The sequence below is a fragment of the Haliotis cracherodii genome, unplaced genomic scaffold (genome assembly GCF_022045235.1).
Source record: "Haliotis cracherodii isolate W230 unplaced genomic scaffold, xgHalCrac1.p SCAF_2, whole genome shotgun sequence".
NCBI lineage: Eukaryota > Metazoa > Mollusca > Gastropoda > Lepetellida > Haliotidae > Haliotis > Haliotis cracherodii.
In genome coordinates this window covers 30,925,084-30,951,152 of record NW_027266275.1, presented here as the reverse complement: position 1 = coordinate 30,951,152, position 26,069 = coordinate 30,925,084, and the positions used below count along the sequence as shown (strand labels likewise).

Below are 26,069 nucleotides of genomic sequence, written 5' to 3'. Positions count from 1 at the left end.
AATGCGATATTGATACAAAATGATCGCGACAGAACCCGTTCCATAATTATATTGTACGATTCCGACTCTATCATGAACATGGGTTATGAATCACTATGAAATAGTGAGGAAAAAATCGCGGAATCCTATCCTATCCACCGTTGGCACAAACACATGCAAAGACAGCTCAATTTTTCACCTGAAAACCAACAACACAGGAATATATGGCAAAATGATAAAATGGGATGTAGGCTGTCATCCTTTCTATTCCAAAACAGTTGAAGAGGTTTACAAACAGTATGGTACATGTACACGTCAGAGTAGGATGTGGGCTGTCATCCTTGATGGCCCCGGACAACTGAAGAGCTTTTTAAACAGTAACGTATTTACAGACTGATAAAACGCTCTGGGTATAATTATCAGGGAACCCGCTGAGCATTGGGTAAAATGTGGAAATCCCAGGGTGTTGGTGGGTTAACACATCCTGTCAAAAGCCTGACCTTCATCACGTGGGAGATTTAGAAAGATATGAGTCATGACGGGCGCGGCAGGCGGAGTGGTGTGGGGTGGGGTGGGAGAATCGGTTAATTCGTGGGGAGGGGGGATGAAGAAATAGGGGGTGGGGGTGACTGAAGGTTGTATATTGGGGTCAAGGACATTGGAAATATGTTTGGAGGTGTGGCTAAGGTTGGATTTGGGATGAGGGCTGTAAGGGAGATAGGGGTGGGATGTAACAACTGGCGGTGGATAATCTGCTGACGGGTGTGGTATAAGGGTGGAAAGGTGTGTTCAAGGTTAGGAAGAGTAGGAAGGGTGGTGAATAACTGTTGTATGGGTTGTTTGAGTAACGGGGAAATGAATAATGGGCGGGGGTGGAGGGATGAGGGGTGGGGAGACTGGTGACAGCCTCACCTCTAATGGCAATACATGTTCCGGGCCAGGGCCCGATATCGTCACAGCACCACCTGAGATGAATTATCGCCTGCACGAATCACTCAAACTCCTATCCAGAACCTAGCAACAATCTATACCAAACACAATACTCCACCAGTCTCCACAGCCGATAATGCTGTAACATATTTTACTGTCGGCGTGATAGCCGTTGATTCAGCAGAGGAGCGTTCTCATAGGAAATACACAGCCATCTGTCCAGTGCGGTAGGTATAGTCAACTTTTCATTTGTAATCAATTAATTTATTAACTTAATACATTAACATGTTTCATCAATATGGCCTAAGGAGACACTCGCCAGAAAATGCTACACAAGATCACAAATAGCCTTCCTGGTATCATCACAGGTATCGTCAATATTTGATGCTCACACATGCTCAAAATGTAGTCGAACACTGCTTTAAGGAAAACAAATGGAAAAGATCTTTACCGCTTTATTGAACAATTAAGTGGAAAAAAAATAACCATTGTCCTATTTATTTCAAGAATAAATTACTAGTATTATTTTGAGTTTTTGATTGTATTTCCCATGCTGTGGTTTCCTGTCACGAGTCAATATGAATACTTATCAAATTAATATTAAATTCGTAATGGTTTCAAAAATACCGAATACTTTATCCGAATCTTTGTTCATGATTTGTTTAGTACTGGTATAATTTTCAACTCGTATTATTGCTTGAACCATATTTTATATCATGGTCACTCCGTACATGATTATGCATGAAAAGAATAGGTTGTTTACACATATATTTCAGAAAGACAACAACGACCTTAACATGGAAGGTAAATGTGAGCAATGATGCTCTAACGTCCACGACGTCCCTAATGGTTAGTCGTCGGCTATCGTGGTTTAATTATGTGTTAATATCGGTCCAAAGTCTACTTTCTCATGGTGAGTCACGAAGCAAAGTGTATCACTTTGGTGGCAGGTGGCAACAGACTTTATCATCAGGTCGATTTGGACCCGTTGAGGTACCTGTGATGAAATACTAGTATTGTTTCAAGGATAATGATCAGGTTCTACGCGACTTGGTTTTTCTGGTAACGTGTCTGGTAGCACTTAGAAGAAGCTACACACTATCAGACACCTGTTATGTTCATAGGTCTCATTACGGCTAATCATTTATATTAAATATTTATTACACGTATTAGATAAACCATTCTGTTCTAAAATCGAAGTGTATTTTCGATAGCACTAAATATTATCCAGGCGTGTTTCGACCATTTCTTGGAAATGGATGGACTCGCCCATAGGGGTGGAAGGTATTTTGCTTTCTGTGTATTTACCTGTTTCCCCTATACATAGTGGGCACGCTGTAGATCAATTCTCGGAAATTGGTGTATTTCGCAATCATGTTGTCATATTTGAAAGCAGATATGCATGCTTTGCTTGAAATGGTTTGCCGGCACGTTGGATAAATAACGTTTTCTGATCAAACCATCAACTTGTGTTGTATGACATACAATGCACCCCATACTCAACAATGTTAGGATGTTTTGGATCGAAAATATCCTGATAGTGGATTCATACCAAAGTTTCTTGTAATTTGTCAGCACCAAACAGCACCTGGCAGATTAGCCGAACTGTGGAATACCCGAACACTATTATGTAAACTGGGCGGCAAAAGAAAGTACAGGTCGAGTTCCATGATCGATAAAAAAAATAACAAGAAGAGGTTTTGTTGTGAATTATAATATTATCTATGGAGGGGTAACAAATAACTGATCAACCACAGTTTGAATGAAACTGTGCAATCACAGGTAATGTAAGCTTAAGGCAAACAATGGTGGGGTAAGAAATTTCATTTTCAAAAGTTGTCTGAAATGGAACCAAAAATTGTCAGACACACTACAAGTTCATTGCCTTCAATAGCGTGTATGACCTCCAGCTGCCTCAATGCATGTTGTGATACGCCGCCTCATCGATGACGTCAGTCTTCTGATGACGTGGACTGGAATCCGTTGCCACTCGTCTCTCAGGGTCTGCTGCAGTTCTTGTCTGTTGACGGGAGGCTGATGGGCAAAACCTGCCTCGCCATAGCAGTCTCAGGCGTCGATGTTGCTGCCGTCATCGTCGCCGTTACGAATCTGTTTCGCAGGTGAATGAGCCGTATCTGACCGTCTTCCAGTGGTGTTGTCCTGGACAACGGGGTCGTCCGGTTCTCGGCCTGTCGTGTGTTGAATCAGCATGGCTACTGTCAATGATGTACAACGAAACCTTCTGGCAATTTGGACCTGTGTTGCCCCCATTTCGGCCATACCGATGGCTCTCTCTCTCTCTGCTCCCTTGTCAGTCGTGGCATTTCTTTTGTGCGCTTTCATCACATGTGGTTATACCCTGCAGACGAACGTATTTATACAGCTAACATGCACGTGCAGTTTATGCCATAGGCTGGAAACCTGTTTCACCATTTTTTGTCACAACACGAGCGCCGTCAATGGTGGCGCGTTCGGGTGAGGTGTTTTTTGGTACCTGTTCCTGCGCAGTCAGATTCCAAATGATCAGAGATACAAATATGACATGTTGGAGCTCGATAGTCACGTGTTGTCGTTGTACAAAGGCTTTGAAAACTGTTCATTGTCATGTCACATAAGGACACAGGGTTGCGCTGAACTCAGTATTTCGTGTGATCGCCCCGGGCAGCAATCACTGCTCTGCATCTCCTTGGCACTGACTGACTAAGTGTACGAATTCTGTCCTGCGGAATTCTGCTTCATTCTGCTTGTAACGCGTTGGCCAGTTGTGGGACTGTCTGCGACGTGTTCTGACTTTGACGTACACGTTGATCACGTTCATCCCAGAGGTGTTCGATGGGGTTGAGATTTGGAGATCCCGACGTCCAGGACAAGTCGTTGATGTTGGCATTATAAAGGTAGTCTACCGTGACACGAGCTGTGTTAGGTGGAGCGTTGCCCTGTTGAAACAGCTCCCTCTGTCGGCCAATGATCAAAAGCAGGTGAGGATGAAGAATTTGATTCATGTAGCGATTTGCTGTCGAATTTCTCTGAACCACAACCAAGTCCGATATCGTGGTGCAGGATATGCCCCCACCCCCATCTCCACCCCCACCCCCGACACCATGACACTACCGCCATCGAAATTGTCGAATTCACGTACACAATGTTGGGCAAAACGCTCATTTCGACGACGATAAACACGTTGTCTTCCATCTCGCAGGTGAAGAAGAAATCGTGATTCATCGCAAAACGACACTCGTCTCTTTGGATACGTCCGATGGCGATGTTCGGATGGGCATTGGAAAATGTTGACAATTGAATGACAAATTATTGGCTTATGCTTGCCTTTTTATAGCCACTACCACGAGTTACGAATGCCATAACTTGCACGTGCATTTTTGCTTTACTGTTTTCCTCCATGACATTTTTTAACAAGTGTGAAAACAATGCCGTTTAGACATTGTAAATCGACAATAGCTGCGTTTTGACGCACCGTTTGTGGAATGTCTGGCCACCAGCATTTTTTTTCAATAACATATATCCAATTCATATACCGGATTTTTTGTGTAGTCAGGTTCCATGAACTACATACTACCTGTGCCTTTCTTTTTTTGAAGAGTGTATTTAATCCCCAGGCCCCGTTTCACAAAGCGATCTTAGCGCTAAGGTGATCGTAACTCCCATACTTTAACATAGGCTTACGATCATACTAGTGCTAAGACCACATTATGGGCTTCGTTCTGCATCGCAATCTTAGATATCGTAAATCACTGGGTGAGGTGAAATGGCGTATTACGTCACGTTTAAGATTATAAGGGTGTGCTGCTGCTTGTACTGGTCCGCACTTAGGCCGGTGTTGTAGTGCTAGCCTACTAAGATACCATGCCGCAGTTTAACATGGATACCCCAGCCAAAGACTCTGAGCCCACCAGTCCTTGTTTTATCTCCTCACTGACAAGAGCCAAGCAGAGTAACAACAAGTACCATCTCTTAACAACGTTTGGTATGACGCGGCCGGGGATTGAACCACAAGCCTTCCGCACTCCGGGCAGACGCTCTACCACTAGACCACGGAGGTATTTACGACCTGGAGTTATCAGACAGTCGTTGTACTGAGATCGCTTTTTTAAATGAGGACTTAAAATTAGTTCTTCACTTTATGTAAGGTGAGGTGAGGTGAAATGGGGTTAAACGTCGCGTCCAAGATTATTGCACTTATATAGCGACGTGCATGTACGTGTGTGTGGCTGCTTGTACTAGTTCGGATTGATGCCGATTTATAGTGCTAGTTCACTGAGATACCATGTCGCAGTTTAACATGAATACCCCACTCAGACACAGTATACTGACTCCGAGCCGACCAGTCATTGTTTTAGCCCCTTAATGCCGAGCGACAGACAGGGTAACAAGAAGTACCATCTTTTAACGTCTTTTGGTATGACGCGGTCGGGGATCGAACGCCGGACCTTCCGCTCTCCGGGCGGACGCTCTACCACTAGACCACGGAGGCGGTCTCACTTTATGTAATAATATAGTACACGTATGTTCCTTTTACTCCAAAAAATAAATATTCATTTTCCTGCTTTTGTTCAAACTTTCGCGTTTTCGGACAAACAACTTTCTCCGAAAAAACAAGTGACTCCTTTGCAGTAAGGTTCAATGGTATGTTCTCATGCAATTTGATCTTTCTCGACAAACGTTGACGCCCTTTAGTCTCTTAAAATGAAAATAATGCTTTATTCATGTTTCCTGATCTTGTTTGTCTACACAACAGAACCATTGACAGGCTAGTGAAATGTAATCTGTCCATAATTCCTAACTGTGTACATGCCCTTTATTGCACTGTGGGGCATGCCGTCTTCATAGCATCGTTGTGTGTATGTGCAAGACCTACAAGGTCCATCGAAAAGATTACCCGCTTGTGAGAGACCATCCCTTACCGTAACATGACTAGGCATTAACAAAGTGGCCTATTTCTGTCCGGTAGCAAACAGCGTTGTCTGTTTCTGTATTCAGAATAGTCTAAGGCTTTGTACAAACATTGTGGAATTCTTTCATACACTTATATTGAAAAACGATCTTCCTGTAAGTATCATTCGCACGTACCGTTTTCGCTCAACAGACTTGACATGCCAAGACAAACTTGATGGTATCTATATGAATAATAGCGACAAGACCTTGTCCATTATCTCAAGAAATATTCATTGTACACTGTACGATTTTGACTTCATCATGAGCATGTGTTTATGAATCACTATCATATAGTGATGATACCGGGTGTTCGCGAAAAGGTGTGCTTATGCTGCGTCACCGGTGGCAACCGTCACAGACACATGCAAAGGCAAGTCAGTGTTTGATCTGAACAAACAAGGGAACATGAGGTACAAGTAAAACACGGGTATCGCATCGGACATCATTTTGATGCACATGTCTAGCGCCTCAGGTGGTGGAGTGAGTGGCACAAGCGAGCTATGTACAGACACATGTTTCTTGACGAACTAGCCCGTACGCTACGACTTTCATCTGCTTATCACGAGGAAGTGAATGACACAACAGTTATTGGTGTTCAACTAATGTTTCAGCGGTATCCAAGTCATCGAGTTGACGACGTTTACATCTTATAAGTCTTTATTCAAAATGTGCACAAACTAAAGGACAAAATGACATTTATAAAATATGTTTACTGTTATGTTCAATAATACAACTGTTACAATTTCCTGTGATCTTGAAATACACCTGCAGTTTCATGGAAGACACTTAAATCTCTTCACAATCGTACATTTCTTTCTGATTTTACGTGTATGCGGGTATATAATAGATGTAGTTTGGCAACTTTAGAAGGTCAGCTATGCATTTTGAAAGCAACTGTTTAGCGGCGGGATCAGTCATGTCGAAACAATGAGTGAGTGAGTGAGTGAATATGTTTTTTTACGCCGCTTTTAGCAATATTCCGGCAATATCACGGCGGGGGACACCAGAAATGGGCTTCACACATTGTACCCATGTCGGGAATCGAGCCCGGGTCTTCGGCGTGACGAGCTAACGCTTTAACTACTAGGCTACCCGACCGCCCCTCGAAACAATGACCCCTGATGAAGGTGTCAGTCCGACCACAGAGTAATATCTCTGGTTGTGTGTGTTTGAGTCGCTTTGTTACCATGCGGACTCACCACCTGCCATTGTCAAGTATTGAACAAACAAGAGTCTGAACGACGGATCAATAGGGAACGACAGGAAAGGTGAATGTATAGATAAGGATGTATGGCTAAAAAATAGTCACATTCATACATTCACATATCTGAGGCAGGATAACTATTTGTATTTCAAATTCTATTGAAAATTAATTGTGTAGTTGTGTCAGCGAGTGAGCATGGTTTTACGCCGCTTTAGCAGTATTACAATATGTGCTTCAAACATTGTACCCAAGTGGGGAAGCGAATCGGGTCTTCAGCGCGGCTACCAAACAGCCCCTTGGTGGAGGGAAGAGTCACGGAGTACAGCAGGGGGGTAGGGGCGGGCGGGGATTTGGGTAGGTGGTTGGAATTTGGGGTGGGGTGGGGGTTGATTGGAGGGGTCTAGGGATATCTTTATGTTGTTGTGATACGATTATGTCCTTTATACGACGACAGGCGGAATGTAGGAGTGGCGACAGCTGCCTCAGGGTCAAAAGTGGTTTCTCCGAAAATGAACTGCAACATAGAAAAAGTCTTACGCAACATTTGTTCAGACTTGTTTGCGACCACGACAATTTGTACGAACCAGTTAACTTGATCGTGGGTTCGGAGTAATTTATTTTGTGAAAAGAAAGGTAACGACTCACTATGTTTCATTATGTTTATTTCCATTTATGATCCTTGCAATGCTTTCATTGGAATAGTACTGGTAGAATTTAGACAAAATGCAATATTTCAATCTGTATATTTTGGAAAAAGGACAATTAAAAATTCAATGAAGGGTGAAAGAAAATTAATTCCATTGTTCTCACCATTAATTATATTCGTATCCTTAAATTCAATTCTTGTACATTTTGATATTTCACAACTGTCAATTCACTTTTCTCATTATCTGTGTGTTTGTGTCTCCTTGTGTTTATGCCTCTCGCTCTCTCTCGCTCTCTCTCTCTGTGTATGTCTCTCTCTCTGTCTCTCTCTCTCTCTCTCTCTCTCTCTTGCAATGCAGTGAAACTGCATCGTAACATCATATCAAGTTGACATATAGCTAACTGCATGTGTTGTCATTCATTAAAAAGTTATTTTGTAATGTTTTAAATGATAAGATACTTATATAATTAAAAGTTCAAGAGACCTGGGGCCGAACCCTAACACTAAAACACAAATTGGATCTCACCAAATGGCAGGTAAATGGTTATGTGATGAAACGTGAATATCAAACTTGTATATTGGAATATGAATCTTCATCGCTTAACCACAGGAATCTCATTTAATTCATTTCATTGCAGTAGTCCCGGTTTGTTTTCTCATGTCATCTTGTAACAGTACCACGTGGCCTGGTTGATCCAATACATCCCGGACATTTTCATACCCAACCGTTCAGCTCATAAATATTGAATGTTTACTGAACTGCCATGACATCCGGGGGACATTCTTGAGTTACCTTGTTAGGTCGTAATGTGATAATATAAATGTGCAATTCTAAGAAGGAGCTGCCATGAGTCATTTAAAAATTGCATATGCATGTCTGAACTCATACCAATGGATAACGTTTGTCACCAACTCCCGCGTAGCATCACGTGATAAGATCATATAACACACATTGAAATTGCTTTATCTAAAAGATCAACAGCAAATCAACAGGCGCTTGAGCTCCACCCTATCGTGCCCAAACTGATTGTTTAAGGTATTACAACACACCTATCCTTTTCGGTGTCTCTTGGAGATATTCATCAGATAGGTTATGTTTTTCTTGTCTCCATGGTGGCTACAGTCAGTATATAACAGACACCTTGATCATCTGCTGTGTGCCTCGCAAGTAATATAGGTAGGCATATTGGTAGTCTCAGAACATGGGTATAAGTAATGTTCTTGTGTAAAAGATTTGATCCACTTTAGAATCAAACTGTCAAGAAAGAAATTCGTAAAGGAACATGGCTAATGGTACGTTGTACCATCTGTTTTATGTCATGAACATTTAAAGCGAAACGGTGGTGTACAGTGAAGGTCTTTTTCTGGATGCCGCTCTGTAGGGTCATCAACTGTGGCAGCTTTCTGTCAGTTTCACCAACATTTCTGTTTTTAAGTAAGGATAAGAATTTATGGGTGAACAACTTCTTTATTACAATTAAGAGCGACGTTTCTGTGTCGGTTCTAACACCGTTATCGAGCAAGCTTGAACCTACACCGAAACCTCGCTCTTAATTGTAATAAAGAAGTTGTTCATCCATAAATTCTTATCCTTACTTAGTACTCCAACTTCTAAATGCCTGTCAAAGAAGTTATTTCTGTTTTTGTTGGATGATGTTTAACTATTTTCTGTCGCTGCAGATTGACAGTGAATTCTTTTAATATGACGTTTTATACACCATTGCAGGATAGCAACCGAACGACATTTGAAGCATGATCATGGGGAACCAAGTTCTTTTTCTTAAAAGTGAGTATGGCTAGGGGCTAAAAGTAAAAACATCCTACCTTCCTTTCTGTGTTTCACATATCATTCTCTCACATCCTACCTTCTTTTCTGTGTTGCACATATCATTCTCTCACATCCTACCTTCTTTTCTGTGTTGCACATATCATTGTCACACATCCTACCTTCCTTTCTGTGTTGCACATATCATTGTCTCACATCCTACCTTCCTTTCTGTGTTGCACAAATCATTGTCTCATATCCTACCTTCTTTTATGTGTTGCACATATCATTGTCTCACATTCTACCTTCTTTTCTGTGTTGCACATATCATTGTCTCACATCCTACCTTTTTTTCTGTGTTGCACATATCATTGTCACACATCCTACCTTCTTTTCTGTGTTGCACATATCATTGTCACACATCCTACCTTCTTTTCTGTGTTGCACATATCATTGTCACACATCCTACCTTCCTTTCTGTGTTGCACATATCATTGTCTCACATCCTACCTTCTTTTCTGTGTTGCACATATCATTGTCTCACATCCTACCTTCCTTTCTGTGTTGCACATATCATTGTCTCACATTCTACCTTCTTTTCTGTGTTGCACATATCATTGTCTCACATACTACCTTCCTTTCTGTGTTGCACATATCATTGTCTCACATCCTACCTTCCTTTCTGTGTTGCACAAATCATTGTCTCACATCCTACCTTTTTTCTGTGTTGCACATATCATTGTCACACATCCTACCTTCTTTTCTGTGTTGCACATATCATTGTCACACATCCTACCTTCTTTTCTGTGTTGCACATATCATTGTCACACATCCTACCTTCCTTTCTGTGTTGCACATATCATTGTCTCACATCCTACCTTCTTTTCTGTGTTGCACATATCATTGTCTCACATCCTACCTTCCTTTCTGTGTTGCACATATCATTGTCTCACATTCTACCTTCTTTTCTGTGTTGCACATATCATTGTCTCACATCCTACCTTCCTTTCTGTGTTGCACATATCATTGTCTCACATCCTACCTTCCTTTCTGTGTTGCACATATCATTGTCACACATTCTACCTTCTTTTCTGTGTTGCACATATCATTGTCTCACATTCTACCTTCTTTTCTGTGTTGCACATATCATTGTCTCACATTCTACCTTCTTTTCTTTGTTGCACATATCATTGTCTCACATCCTACCTTCTTTTTTGCGTTGCCCATGAACATAAGAACTGATTAGTGTTATGCATTAAATTGACGACGGCAATTGAAGCCGAAATCGCCAACGAAAGGTTAATCGAATTTCATAGGAGCAATGCCTGCTCTTGTTTGGTGAGGATTTCCGATGTCTCCAATACACCTAACGTACGCTTATTTTAATAGTCGATTCACGAGGATCAGTTGTTTATCGTGGTTGAACATCTTCACTCACTGCTCAAGCTGTTAACCACTGAATTGCTCAGCCAGACTAATTTATTCAGATACCGCCTTGTTATAACTGGGATTCCACTGGCTGGAAACAACATTATTGCATTCAATTCAGTTCAATGGTTAATTGTATTCAAAATCGACAGTTCTTTTTCGTAGTTGGCTAGGGTCGATTTAAAACAAGGGAAATATAAAGTGTTGTTTATTCATTCGTTTTGTAGTTGCCGTGGTAATACTGTGTCTCGACTTTGCAAGAAGCACCTCCAGCACTGTGAGTAGCACAGAAGCCACTAATGCTACAACCGAAACCACTGCAGTGGGCAATACAACTGATTCGACATCAGCTGCTGCCGCAACATCGACATCTCCTACTGTCGCAACAACGACAACTCCTGCTGTCACAACATCGACAGCTCCCACGGCGTCCTCATCCACCTCGGATGCAACTTCAACTGCATCTACAGTAGCGTCTACTACAGCATCAACTTCACAGGCGACTACTGCGTCGCCAACCAACGCTGGCGGGGTGACCGCATCATCTACCACTAGCGGATTGACCGCGTCAACTAGCACATCGCCGTCTAACGCTGCCGGAGAGACCTCGTCGACAGCAGCTGCAACGTCTAATGGCGTAACATCATCTACATCACCAACATCAACTGCGGCGCAGACATCGACTCAGACTGTGGTGAGGTTCCTACATGAACTGATTTTACATCGTGTCATTTGCCACATCCGAATTGTATCCACGCGAATATTAGAATCGAATAGGATTGATTTAAACACTGATTGTTGAATATTTTACAAACTTAATACACAAATCCGGCATATGTTGAGATAAGTCCGCCCACTTCATCAGTTCGCACATATATAAAACCAATATACGCGTTCCCAAATTGTGATATCTTAAAAACAGAAGGATAAGATTATTGTAATGGCTATGCTATGTATTATGATATTATACCTGTGTTAACGTTGCGCTTTTTTTCTGCAGATTGAGTGCTTTCATAGCACTTGTGCTGGTGAGGGATGCGTCGCTAACATTACCAGTGATAATGGGACTTGCAGCGGACCTGCATGCAAGGTAAGAACCTTACTGTTTGTAGTAAGACGTGGCATCATGTTGGGTGCGATCAGTAGTTCACTACATAGTCACAATATATATTTTCATAAACAATTTGTAGGTGGACAATTGACGTGCCTTTGCACGTGTTTATGATGACCCCACAATAGGGCAGGATACGCTCATCATTTCGTGAACATCTAGTAGCATCACTATAATGAATCGTGCTTATGATATTCGGAATCGTATAATGGACACTGCTTATATTAATATTAATAATATTTTTATCATTGTTATAATTATTAGTAGTTTCCAAGTAAAATATGTTTTGCTTATGACGTGGTAACACGTCAGTAAGTCAATGAGCAAATGCTGTTTAAACGCCGCAGTCAGCAGTATTGCCAGAGCCCTGTTCATAACTCAGGATATGTCAGGCAAACCAGCAACTGGAAGCATGAACAACGATCCATTTTTGTCGACTCATCCGACAAGCATTGATTATAAGGGACCAATTTGGTCCAGTATGCACACATGGCAGCACAAGCTCAATTTCAACAAGCGCTATAAGAAGTAACATATTTTTTACAATACATTAAAAGACCAAGATTTAAAAAATCAGGACTAATTTCGAGGAAAAAAATAGGTTTTGTACACAAAAATTGCCTCCGAACAATGTGTTGGCAAGTGAGATCCAGTGGTTTAAATCACCGCAATTTGCTGTGCAGAATTGTATCCCTTAGTCCGACAAGGATCCGCAGATCGTTGTGAGTTCTGGTTTGTCAGCTTCACCCAGTATTCATGGGTTTCATCAAAGTGGTAAACGTCTCCGACCTGCGTCATTGTGAACCTTCCTCGTATATAACGTTGACACGCCGTGATACATAATGCTTAAATATATTTTAAAGCGGCGTATACCCAACTCAATTACACCACCATGTTCTCCACCGTTTCAGCTCCAGTCGAACAAGTCCGGAAGCTCCTTCAATTATACGATGTCGTGCTCTGACACAAACTGTCCCTTCCTGACAGCCAACGGCGACATGACGGAGAAGTGCTGCACCACCGCCTTCTGCAACAACAACACAGCAATCTTAATCCAAAACTCGGGGACGGTATTTTCTTCTCACGTGACCTGGGCGTTTCTATCTCTAGCTGCCACCTCTTTGTCACTGATTTAACTTCTCAGACGTTAACCTAGCATTTATCTGAGGATATAAGATGAATTGAAAATCATAAGGTCGAAATAATTTGATAACTTTGTTTTCGGAATTTCCGTCCTTTTTCAGTTATTTGATTAATATTCTCTTGTTTTTACCTTTCAAATAATGCACAGTTACTACAGCTATGTTATCATCTATCATGTCGATGTTCAACAGTTTCCAACTATAGGGATGGAACTAACTTTTGTTAAATTTTAGTGAGTGCGACAGAATGGGTTTATGCTTCCGTATCGTTAAGCAATATTTCAGCAATATCACGGCGGGTTTTTAAATTTCAGCAGAAGGGTAATTGCCATATCTCAGTCCTTGGCATTGAGCTTTTTGAAAGATGAAGAAAAAATAACTTTTATATTTGTGGCTAAATATAATCGTCATTAATATGTTTATATACACCTCGATGGCCACTAAATTCAAAACATTTGTTGTTACTGATGAATGGCATTTAAAATATTAAAATGATATCCGCTGAGGTTTATGCTTTGGTCCTGTGGTTAAGAGTTTATGTTGTACGCACATATATAAAATGACAAGGGCAAAAGCTTGCTGAAATGAAATATTTATGTGATTATCCCGATGTTTGCTTGGAAACTCATGTGTGTATTTTTGACGGATCTGATGCAATTCCAATATACATGTTCACAAATATTATCTTTAATCACTTGTAATTAATTCTTTTTTCGAAATGCGGTTATAAAAATGTTTATTAATTATTTTGTTGTAAATACGTTTGTTCGCTTCAGTGTCTCATTTCATCCCGTCATGTCAGCAGTAACCCTACCAGGGATGGTCCAAACTCCCAATTAAGAATTTGGAGTTTGTTGGAGATAACCCATCTATACTCCAATGCGCGTTTCGCAAAGCATTCGTAGTGCTAAGGTTGTCGTCCGTCATTTATAACGTATAGGAGTTACGGCAGTGGCGTCCCCGTTTCACAAAGCGATCTTAGCGTTATGACTATTGCAAATCTATGTTAAAGTATGTTAAATACGACAGTTGCTGCGCAAAGATTACTTTATGAAAAGATACCTGGGACACCGATCCTTAAAAGTGGTAGTAGCGCAACGGTTTCTCTATAGTTTAACACACACTTACGACTGACGTACGCTACAAACGTTTTGTGGATCAGAAATCTGTTTTTTACATGTGAAGGCAATTTGGCAAGAATGTTTTAGCCATACTAACACAAAACAACATTCAGTTTACACACAGTGCACCGAAGAAGTAGTGTAGACCAGGCTAAAATGAGCATCGGATACATACTTGTTACCATGGCTACGAAACTTGTGAATTCTTTATATAGCATGATTTAAAACGTATTATTTGCTTTGAAAATGTTTCAACTTCTATAACCTTTGAATTCATTTTAATTTCAAAGCGATAACACTTAATGAACCAATTCTGATTGGTCGTCCCTATGACGTCATTTGAAGTGAAAGTTGTTGTCCATAGCAACTCCTCACCGAGACAGAAGGGAGGTAACTGTTACCGTTTGGATTTTACTATGGGACTATTATTTGAAAACGTTCTGTGATTTATACGTTGTTGGCTCGACACGATAAAAGCAGTTATTTCGTGGAGTTGACTACATAAATAAAATTCCGAAACGAATTTGAAAATCGATGTATTTACAAACACAAGTTTCATGATTGATTTTCAATATTTGTATTATTCATTCTTGAATTTCCGCCCAGTTTTACATTTGATCGTGTTACATCACTGTAGTCATGTGTCATAAACTGAGAAGTAAAAGAAAGTATACACAAAATATACGAACGCTATCAAAGCGTTACCAGGCTGACAACAGTCCCCGAAACACTGCAAACTTAAGGTCCAGGGCTCCGTTCCACAAAGCGATCTTAGCGCTACGATTGTCGTAGGTCAGTGTTAAAGAATGGGAGTTACGACCGACTTAGCGCCAAGATCACTTTGTGGAACGGGGCTCAGAACTCAACTGTACCAGTATTAAATACAACACCGTCGAATGACCATTTCTTTTTTGTTTCACTTTTTAGTCACCATGGAACATGATTGTGTGATTTCCCGGTCTTTGCGTGTATTCATGTTCAGGTGTCCGTCCTCTTCAATTGTGATACATTTATTACTGTTCTCGTATATATATATTCATGTATATTGTTTGTTAGAAATAAAAAATGGAACATACCGTGTTATTTTTTCTGATAAGTTGAGTACGTTGAGCTTTACACTGTTCTTATTCTGTCATTTCACGCTCGGCTTCACATATTGAATGTGGGATTCGAACCTGGTTCTATAGTGCACAGGCGACAGCATTGACCACTAGGCTATATGTATCAGACGCCAGACTGATAAGGGAAGGTCACGTTATTGTTATGTTTTACGGGGATTCAAATCTAATTTGTCAACAAGAAACATGCAAGAACTTGACATGCGAATTTTATGTTTATTTTCTAAGAAGAGAGTGTTGTATAATAATGTTTAAAAAATATGAACACAATACTGGCTAATATTAAACGCAAAGTCTTTCTTTTAACTTTTCATAGTGGAGGATTTGCTGCAATAATTTCATCTGGCCCAGAAAAATAGCCATGAAGCTTTGATGCAGTACAGAACGAGTGTACAATGAAACCCCTTTTTTCCAGACTGTACAATTTCCAAGAATAATTTCAGGATAATTGTGACCCTTTGCGTACTCACTATTTGTTCTTGTTTTTGTTTGTTGTTTAACGCCACACTCAGCAATATTTCAGCCGTATGACTGCGGTCTGTAAACAATCGCGATTGGACCATATAATGCAGTGACTGACATCATGAGCATCGATCTACGCATTTGGTTTACGATGACTTACATCAACCAAGTCAGAGGGCTGACAACCCGATCGTGTTAGTCGCCTTAGGGGTCCAGACTGGTTTCCTAAACCTGTACCGTTTTCCGTTTTCGTGAGTGAGTGAGTGAGTGAGTGGGTATGGTTTTACGCCGCTTTTAGCAATATTCCAGCAATATCACGACGGGGGACACCAGAAATGGGCTTCACACATTGTACCCATGTCGGGAATCGAACCCGGGTCTTCGGCGTGACGAGCTAACGCTTTAACCACTAGGCTACCCGACCGCCCCTTTCCGTTTTCGAACTGGGATCGTTAGTAAAAATGTATCTGTATTTGCGAGTAAGTGATTAAGGTAGAGATAGGTACACTACTGCCTAAAAGTTCATTCCCCTGTACCACGCATGTGACACGCGTGTTCAACTGGTTCGCACACGAGTTGAGCACCCGTTGGACACGCGTGTGCCATGCAAGTAACACGGATCGGGTTTCAGTTGAATTTGACAAATATATCAAATGAATAGTGAGAAAAAACAAAACAGTGAGATGTGAATCTTGAGTTAATTAGCGGTCATTGACCAGTGTTCACCAGACCATAAACACAAGGTCGGCCCTAACTTACTTACTTACTTTGGAGATTTCCGACTGATGCGTATTTCGCACACGGGCCCGGCCAGGCCATTTAATGTGTTTCCGAAAGGTGCGAAAGTGGTCTGTGCAATCCAAGAGGGGGGTTTAGGGGTTGCTTATATAGAATTTGGGAATTTTGAGATTTGGAATAGATGCCGATGGGGTTGGGGAGGAGAACTAAGGGAGCTGGGTATGGTGGATGTTTGTTTGTTTATGTGATTTTGGTTGGTAGGTTATTGTTTTTTTAGATGCGTTTTATTAGTTCCGTTTTTATTAAAAATACGCCTAAGGCCTTGAAGTTTTCTAGTTTATTTTGTGGGTTTAGTATTGCTTCTAGAGTGAGAGCCTTGTTTAGATTGGGGGTGGTTTGTAATGCGGTTCGGTGTGTTAGGTAGTGTGTGCAGTGGATGAGTGCGTGTTCTGGGGTTTCTGGTTGTTTGCAGTGTGGGCAGTTACCTGAAGTGTGTTTTGTCTGTCGATTTTTTTTGATGGATGGAGAATTTTTGGTTTGGTTAGTGGTTTGCTGAGCACTTTTTTGATTTGGCTATTTGAGTTTAGATATAGGTTATGCCATTTTTGTGATTTTTTGCTTGTTTACACTTTTAATTTCTGATTTTGAGATGGGTAAGTTTAAGCTTATTTCTGGGATTTTGAGGAGGCGGGTTTCATGTTTTTATGTTTGAATACTATTCCTGTTGTTTTTTCTGAGTTAAGGGAGAAGCCCCATTTGTCAGCCCATTGTTGTATTTTATTAAGAGATTTTTGGAGTACATTTTGGACCATTTTCATGCAAATGTTCCACGTGAGCATTGCTTATTGATCAACAAAATGAAATACATTTTTGGAAATAATAAGGAAATGTAGGTATCTCTGTGGGTAGCATCGGTAATGGTGACGAGGTTTTGATAAGTCTCTTCCCTGGAAACGATGCGATGATATTTTGACTTGCAACACAAAGTAAATGTTTCACGTGAGCATTGCTTATTTTATCGTGTTTATATTTTTACAGTCAAAATGTGCAAAATTTTCACCTACATATATATATATATATATATATATATATATATATATATATATATATATATATATATATATATATATATATATATTTTCACTTATTATATTCAGTTATTTCATAAATTGACTGAAAAATATGTCAATCTGTATTGTTATGATAACGAATTCCAAACATTTTTTATGTTGCAATAGACTGAAAATGTTAGTATTAAAGGTACATTTCTATATTGTTTGGCTTCTAATTCTAATCTAAAGCCCTTTTGATCGTCTAAATCATTTAAATAAATGGACAGCATTTTCAGTCAAAATGAATGAAATATTTAGACATTTTATAAATTGCCTGAGAGAATCACATTTTACAAATTGTTTGTAATATATACACGCTATATACACGCTTACAAAGGTAAAGACTTGTGAAAACAACGTGAATCGCGCATCGAAGAACTTCCAGAAACCACGGCGAAGGGGAACTGATCACTTAGTTTGTTTCAGGTGTTTCATATCGGTGTCAAGTCTCAAAGGTCAGCTGAGAAAGCCAGCGTGACAACTATTTTCATAATATCCACGGTTCTTAAAAAAATACATTGAGTTAGATAACAATTAGCAATCAATCAACGTATTATCGGTTAACCCTTTGAACAAAGTATGTTGTTTTTACATCGGCACTTCACGCCATGATATGAGTGTATTCCCTTTGCTTTAGTAAACCTAGACATGTAAACACTTACTTTTGACATATCCACTTTGCATGATAACAGTGATTAATCAATCAACGTATTTTCTATTCATCCTTTGATGGCTAGGAATTGTCCGTTGATTTACAAAAAAGTAAATTAACTGTCAGGATCATTCATCTCTTGCTGGGCTGCCACGTGCATATTCCATAAAACACATTTCACCTCATTTCAAACCTGGATCTAGATTGAATAATTACCTCAGACACGAGAAATGCCAAATGCCAATTATACTTATAATACATTCATTATCTGAGCAGCAAGTGAATGACGACAAATACTCAAGTGTAGAGTATACCAGAAAACATGGATGGCAACAAGGTAGTAGTACAGTAATCTATTATCCACGCAATCCGAAATCCGAAAATGCTTTCACTGCACTGATGCTTTTTTAAAATATATTATTAAACTATAACCATCAGGGGTATTTCCAAATGACGACATCCGATGAGCTTCCGCCGTTCTTTTTGTCTGTTTGTTTAGGTTGAAGAAATTAATTAACATGCGCCTTATGTCAAAACCTTTATAGATCACAGGTAACCAATCAGCCCAGCTAACACGAAACTGTTATACAAGATTCAAATAGTCAGGGACAGTACATCCTTCAGGCATGTACTGCAGAAAACACAATACCAATGACCAACATGGTAATCCATGCCATGTCTTCAACATTTAATCAACAAAGAACTTCAAGACTCATTTCTGTGGAGATTTTAATATTTTTAGAAACCTTTTACAACTTTCTAAATTATTGATTGTCAGAATCTTCTTTCTTTGGTTTTGCCTTGATTCACTTTTCTGAAACATAAAACAAATTCTGAAAATATCGTGTTTATATTTTTACAGTCAAAATGTGCAAAATTTTCACCTACATATATATATATATATATATATATATATATATATATATATATATATATATATATATATATATATATATATATATATATTTTCACTTATTATATTCAGTTATTTCATAAATTGACTGAAAAATATGTCAATCTGTATTGTTATGATAACGAATTCCAAACATTTTTTATGTTGCAATAGACTGAAAATGTTAGTATTAAAGGTACATTTCTATATTGTTTGGCTTCTAATTCTAATCTAAAGCCCTTTTGATCGTCTAAATCATTTAAATAAATGGACAGCATTTTCAGTCAAAATGAATGAAATATTTAGACATTTTATAAATTGCCTGAGAGAATCACATTTTACAAATTGTTTGTAATATATACACGCTATATACACGCTTACAAAGGTAAAGACTTGTGAAAACAACGTGAATCGCGCATCGAAGAACTTCCAGAAACCACGGCGAAGGGGAACTGATCACTTAGTTTGTTTCAGGTGTTTCATATCGGTGTCAAGTCTCAAAGGTCAGCTGAGAAAGCCAGCGTGACAACTATTTTCATAATATCCACGGTTCTTAAAAAAATACATTGAGTTAGATAACAATTAGCAATCAATCAACGTATTATCGGTTAACCCTTTGAACAAAGTATGTTGTTTTTACATCGGCACTTCACGCCATGATATGAGTGTATTCCCTTTGCTTTAGTAAACCTAGACATGTAAACACTTACTTTTGACATATCCACTTTGCATAACAGTGATTAATCAATCAACGTATTTTCTATTCATCCTTTGATGGCTAGGAATTGTCCGTTGATTTACAAAAAAGTAAATTAACTGTCAGGATCATTCATCTCTTGCTGGGCTGCCACGTGCATATTCCATAAAACACATTTCACCTCATTTCAAACCTGGATCTAGATTGAATAATTACCTCAGACACGAGAAATGCCAAATGCCAATTATACTTATAATACATTCATTATCTGAGCAGCAAGTGAATGACGACAAATACTCAAGTGTAGAGTATACCAGAAAACATGGATGGCAACAAGGTAGTAGTACAGTAATCTATTATCCACGCAATCCGAAATCCGAAAATGCTTTCACTGCACTGATGCTTTTTTAAAATATATTATTAAACTATAACCATCAGGGGTATTTCCAAATGACGACATCCGATGAGCTTCCGCCGTTCTTTTTGTCTGTTTGTTTAGGTTGAAGAAATTAATTAACATGCGCCTTATGTCAAAACCTTTATAGATCACAGGTAACCAATCAGCCCAGCTAACACGAAACTGTTATACAAGATTCAAATAGTCAGGGACAGTACATCCTTCAGGCATGTACTGCAGAAAACACAATACCAATGACCAACATGGTAATCCATGCCATGTCTTCAACATTTAATCAACAAAGAACTTCAAGACTCATTTCTGTGGAGATTTTAATATTTTTAGAAACCTTTTACAACTTTCTAAATTATTGATTGTCAGAATCTTCTTTCTTTGGTTTTGCCTTGATTCACTTTTCTGAAACATAAAACAAATTCTGAAAAAATCTAAAGCAGGTATTTCATACATATATAACAGTATCATGCATGACATTGCATACAAAAAGTGGTACACAAGGAACACCCCAACCCACTTTACGGTCAGTCGCTGAGTGCAGATACAAATCCAATTCTTAGCATTAATCTAAAGCCAAAAAACCACCAAAAGATCCAGTAGCTCATGGTATTTAACAACCGTTTCGGCACTTACGTTTGCATCATTCACAGCCCCTGGTGTATTTGGTGTAAGTCTCAATGCACCTAACATTTCCGTGTGTATTTCCTGGAATGCTGTTGTGTCATTTTGCTACTGGCTGCAGCGAAAACAAAAATGTTCCACATTATAACAAAGTTATAACTTGAACTATATACAATAAGCATTATATTGTTAATTCCAAAGATGAAATATATTATGTAGGTTCATCACATTATTTTTATTCTGGAAACCCATTTATCCAGGAACGGTCCATGCTGTGGCCAGTTTCGGTCAACTATGTTTCCAAATTTTAACTTTGCTGATTTAAGTGAGACCATCAGTGGTCCACACTAATTATAAGAAGAATAAATGAAAAAGATATTGTTTCGAAATCTCGAAATTGGATCTATGTCGCCCATGGGCCTGCCCATATACACACAGGCTGACATGGGCTATGAATACTATAGTGCCCGCTTGCAAACGTCCTTTGTGAATGTTTTGAAAGGTCTTCATTGTGATATGAATTTAATTACGAGTTTCCGGTTGTCGTATGATCACATTCTCTTCTTTAGTCCCATCACATCAATCTTTAACTGTTGTGCGTGTGTGTGACATGTACAGTTGGTAAGACATAAAACATGTTCTGTACAGTATTCTAAAATCAAGAGGTGTGCAACTCCATGCGCAGCTACATGTATTTTCATGGTCGTTTACAACAGGGCGTTTATGCATTGTGAACTTCATTTCAATGTCACATTTAATAATGCGACTATTACTAACAATAGATAGCAACGACAGATCATGTTTGAAAATAACTTGGTATCAAACAAACCGTGACATTAACATTACGAGGCCGTGAGAAACACCTGGTTGTACAACAGTGTCCCTCTGTATTTCTACACAATATGATATGCTACAAGCTGACCTCTGCAATATGCTATAAATACACGTTACACTCTGCATTCAACACGGGAAAAGTCATTCATTGCTGATGTGGATTTGATGATTGTTCAAGTACATAAGGGAATATAATTGAAGTTTTCACTTCGATCATTGCGTATTGTGCAGGTTGGTGTCTGGTGCAGTTGTTAGGCTTTCAGGAATGTTATTGTCTAACCCCCTCAGCCACAGAGGCTTCCACAAAAATGAAAATCCGACAACTGGTAGTGTAGGGGCGCGTTGTAAGCAACTAATCGCTTAGAGAAAGCAAATTAATCGCTGCAACAGTTCGAAGCGCATGCGCACTCTTCCAAAATGGCGGCGCAACTACCGCTTGGTTGCCTTGACGTAGAAGAACGTATTAGAAGAGGCTCGATGATGAGCTGACGAAATTTATGACTACTTTGAAGATGTGGAGCAGGCTGAGGATGATGGGGTGTTAGCTCCCTTTGCTCATTTCCTCGTTGATCCAGTCAAGAATTTCTTGTTCCGCTGTCAAAGTCAGCCGCCATTTTGGTTTGAGAACGAAGCGACCTCAAATAGTTCATGATCAATTAGATTTTTTATTGTGTAAACAAATCAGTCAAGTTTGTAACAATAGATGAATAAGTTGATTAATTTGGACCGCAGTTACTGATTAACAACTTAAGACATAGAGACAGGGAAGTGATACATAACCAAAGTGATGGGACGCCCTGTTGGGACGATGGACATTTAGAACGATGGAGTAAATGACAGTAACTAACTTGAACATTTCCCAGTAATATTTTAAAATACATCAATACCCATAACAGTCCGAGAGACAGCTTCCAGCTATATTGTATCTATCGATTTTGACATGTCTAAGAATAAACTCACTTTGTGGTACTTGGCAAGATTTAGGTTTGACAGCAAAAATGCTGGTGGATTTCAGAGAGAGATTTGATTTGTTACCTATACATTATTACATTGAGCGAAAATGTCTTCAAAGTCAACAGTTTGTTCAATAGTACCAAAATAAGTTTGTTAAAAACCTATCAACGTTTTCTCATATTGAACACAATATTTGCACTGTATTGCTGCAAATAATCTAGCCTGCTGCCCATTTAACTTAAACATATCTATGTATGATCTTCATATGCCACGATCTGTGACCAGAAAAGCAAATAAAGTCATGTCCTATGACCTCTATTGTCCCTGCTGAGGCTATCATAATGTTCAATTTCTGCCACGTCACGCGTGAATAAGCGTTATACTTCTGTTGATAAACCACACTGACAAATTAAGCAAATACCAGTATATAGTTAGTGTGGGCACATATCTAGCTTGTATATATTTTGTCAATATGAAGCATTCTAGATAATTGTGGATACACTGGGCTACACATACAGAACAAAACCCCATGACCGATGAATTGGTGCCTTGAAATGCAACAATAAAAGAATCTCGTTTACTTCCAGGTTATCCTAATCGCCGTTTACTTCTACTACATGCATGGTTGGGGGCAAGATCAAAGTCGCCGTCCAGCATTAATTAGACAGAGTTGTCCGTTTTCCTTTGAACCACCACCCCACCCTGTCGGTAGGAGTTATCTTATCGGTGTGCAAATATTTGTGTCCAGTTTACCACGGGGTTTGAAGCGGTGTCAGTGTCAAATTATTTTGTGATAGTGAAAAAATACGTTGTATGCCGTATATTTCTTGTTACTAACTATCCTCTCATTTGCCAAAAGAACATAACAATACCCCATGACCGATGAATTGGTGCCTTGAAATGCAACAATAAAATTAAAGAATCTCGTTTACTTCCAGGTTATCCTAATCGCCGTTTACTTCTACTACATGCATGGTTGGGGGCAAGATCAAAGTCTCCGTCCAGCATTAATTAGACAGAGTTGTCCGTTTTCCTTTGAACCACCACCCCACCCTGTCGGTAGGAGTTATCTTATCGGTGTGCAAATAATTGTGTCCAGTTTACCACGGGGTTTGAAGCGTTGTCAGTGTCAAATTATTTTGTGATAGTGAAAAAATACGTTGTATGCCGTATATTTCTTGTTACTAACTATCCTCTTATTTGCCAAAAGAACATAACAATACTCCATGTCTGATGAATTGGTGCCTTGATATGCAACAAAAAAGAAACGGATATTACCAACAGAAAGTCAGCTAACTGGAAGATCCACTGGCTGCTACATTCCTTATATAGGCTAAACGGTCCTGTTTGTGTGCACTAGACATAACATTCGAAGATTAATAAAGTCAATTTTAAGGCTGTACAGGCCATGGAACCGAAAGATAATATGTCCAGAAGGCATATTTTGTGTATAAGAGGATGTCTATGCCAGAACGTTAGATCACGAGGGCGAAACATTAAGTAGATACACGAGAGTTGGGACACTGATTGTGTAACACCAACCATGCGGTCACATAAAGCATCATGAGAACTGGTGACCCAATATGCAAGTATTACACGCATTCACACACGGACGCAAATTATACACTGGCCAAAAAAAGAAATGGATAACAGAATAATCAGTGTTTCATAACATGTTTAATGAAATTGGATTACACAATAAATAATGAAGATACAACAACAAAATTTTACACAGGATGAGGCACATGTTTCTTACACTCAAAACAGTCTTTTAAAGGGACGTCTGTGTCTGTGATGGTACTGTGCTAAAGTCAGTACCGGATGTTACCACCACGAGCATCGATCACAGCTCTGCACCGCCTGGGCATGGACTGTATGATTCGTCGAATCTGGCGTTGTGGAATCCCTCTCCTCTCATCCTGCAATGCATGTTCAGCTGTGGTTGAGGCTGTCGGCGTCGTACACGTCTGTCTAGCAGCGATTTGGAGGGCCATGGCCGCGCAGTAACATTGTTGTGGGCAAGATAATCCATGGTAACACGTGCAGTATGCGGTCTTGCGTTGTCTTGCTGGAAAATCTCTCTTCTGACGTCAATGGCGGGAATAGGGTGACGTTGAAGAATTTAATCACGGTAGCGTACAGCAGTTAAATTTCCCTGCATGTGCACCAGATCTGTCCTACCATTCACGGATATGCCTGCCCACATCATGACACTTCCACCGCCGTATCGGTCGACTTCATGAATACAGTGTCGAGTGTTGCGTTCATTTCTCCGTCTGCAGACACGCATCCTACCATCATGGCGATACAGCATGAACCGCGACTCATCATTGAACCATATCCTTCTCCAGTGCACTAGGGTCCATGTTCGAACATTTCTGCTCCATTGCAGACGTGCACGACGATGATGTTGCCGCAGAACGGGCGCAGTATATGGTCTCATTGGCCGTATCCCATGCTGTCTTAGACGCTTTCTGATGGTTTGCGCTGAAACTCTACGAAGACCAGGAACATTGTTAGCTGTGTATGCTGCATTGATTGTCCGGTTGCAACACCCGGATGAAGCGGTTCTGCGCCGCAGTTGTGACCCTGGGTCTTCCCCTTCTCGGTCGATCTCTTGTAGAGTTGTGGAGTCTATAGCGCTGCCACAGACGAGAAATTGTACTCTGCCTCACGCTACAGTGCCTGGCTACTTATGTCTGACTTTCTCCAGCTTCCAGACGTCTAATGGCTCTGTTTCTACAGTCTTCATTCAGTCTTGGCATCATGAGAGTCACGTATACAGAACATCGGAGAGTGATTCGCAGCAGGACTGCCAAATTTTTTATACCCATCGGTATAAAGGTTAAGTAGCCGTATTTGCACGTGCAGCATGCTTACAGCTTTTTCTCCATGCAATTTCTCCCAGTTTGGTTTCAAGATGCTGTATTTTGGCGACAAGTCACCAAATGTTGTGTCCGGGTGCAATAAATTAGTGTAAGGTCAATATTCACAGTTAGAAATGACATTTATATTGAGTTCAAGCCTTCATCTTTTATAACAGTCAAGTTTGAAAAACAGATTTCAGCTATGCGTTTCGTTTTTTGGCCAGTATAGTTGATATGGTATAGTTTTAATTGATCTGAACACATGTATAGCAACAGTAAGCAAATTAACAAGTCCATGGAAAATGCTTTGTTGCACGTTAATGTCTGTTGTTTTCACTTCGTCATAATATATCATAACTGAGTAAGAGAAGGTTTAGGATTCCTTTAGAAAGTACTAAAATAACAACTGTTGTTTACCGAACAGAGAGTTTTTT

At 39.8% G+C, this 26,069-nt stretch overlaps 1 protein-coding gene across 9 annotated transcripts in view; it reads left to right on the top strand.

Annotated features, from left to right (window-relative positions):
• LOC139467974 (uncharacterized) overlaps nt 1–15,342 on the top strand; it is a 116,301-nt gene extending 100,959 nt beyond the window's left edge. For 2 of the 9 annotated variants that reach the window (XM_071249596.1, XM_071249594.1), the window contains exons 2-5: nt 9,436–9,495; nt 11,130–11,596; nt 11,903–11,992; nt 12,925–15,342. In XM_071249596.1, the coding sequence (XP_071105697.1) occupies nt 9,462–9,495; nt 11,130–11,596; nt 11,903–11,992; nt 12,925–13,149 (816 nt within the window). In that variant the 5' untranslated portion in view covers nt 9,436–9,461 and the 3' untranslated portion in view covers nt 13,150–15,342. The other 7 variants (XM_071249593.1, XM_071249597.1, XM_071249598.1 and 4 more) reach the window with 7 other exon arrangements.
• Nucleotides 15,343–26,069: the final 10,727 nt, after the last annotated feature.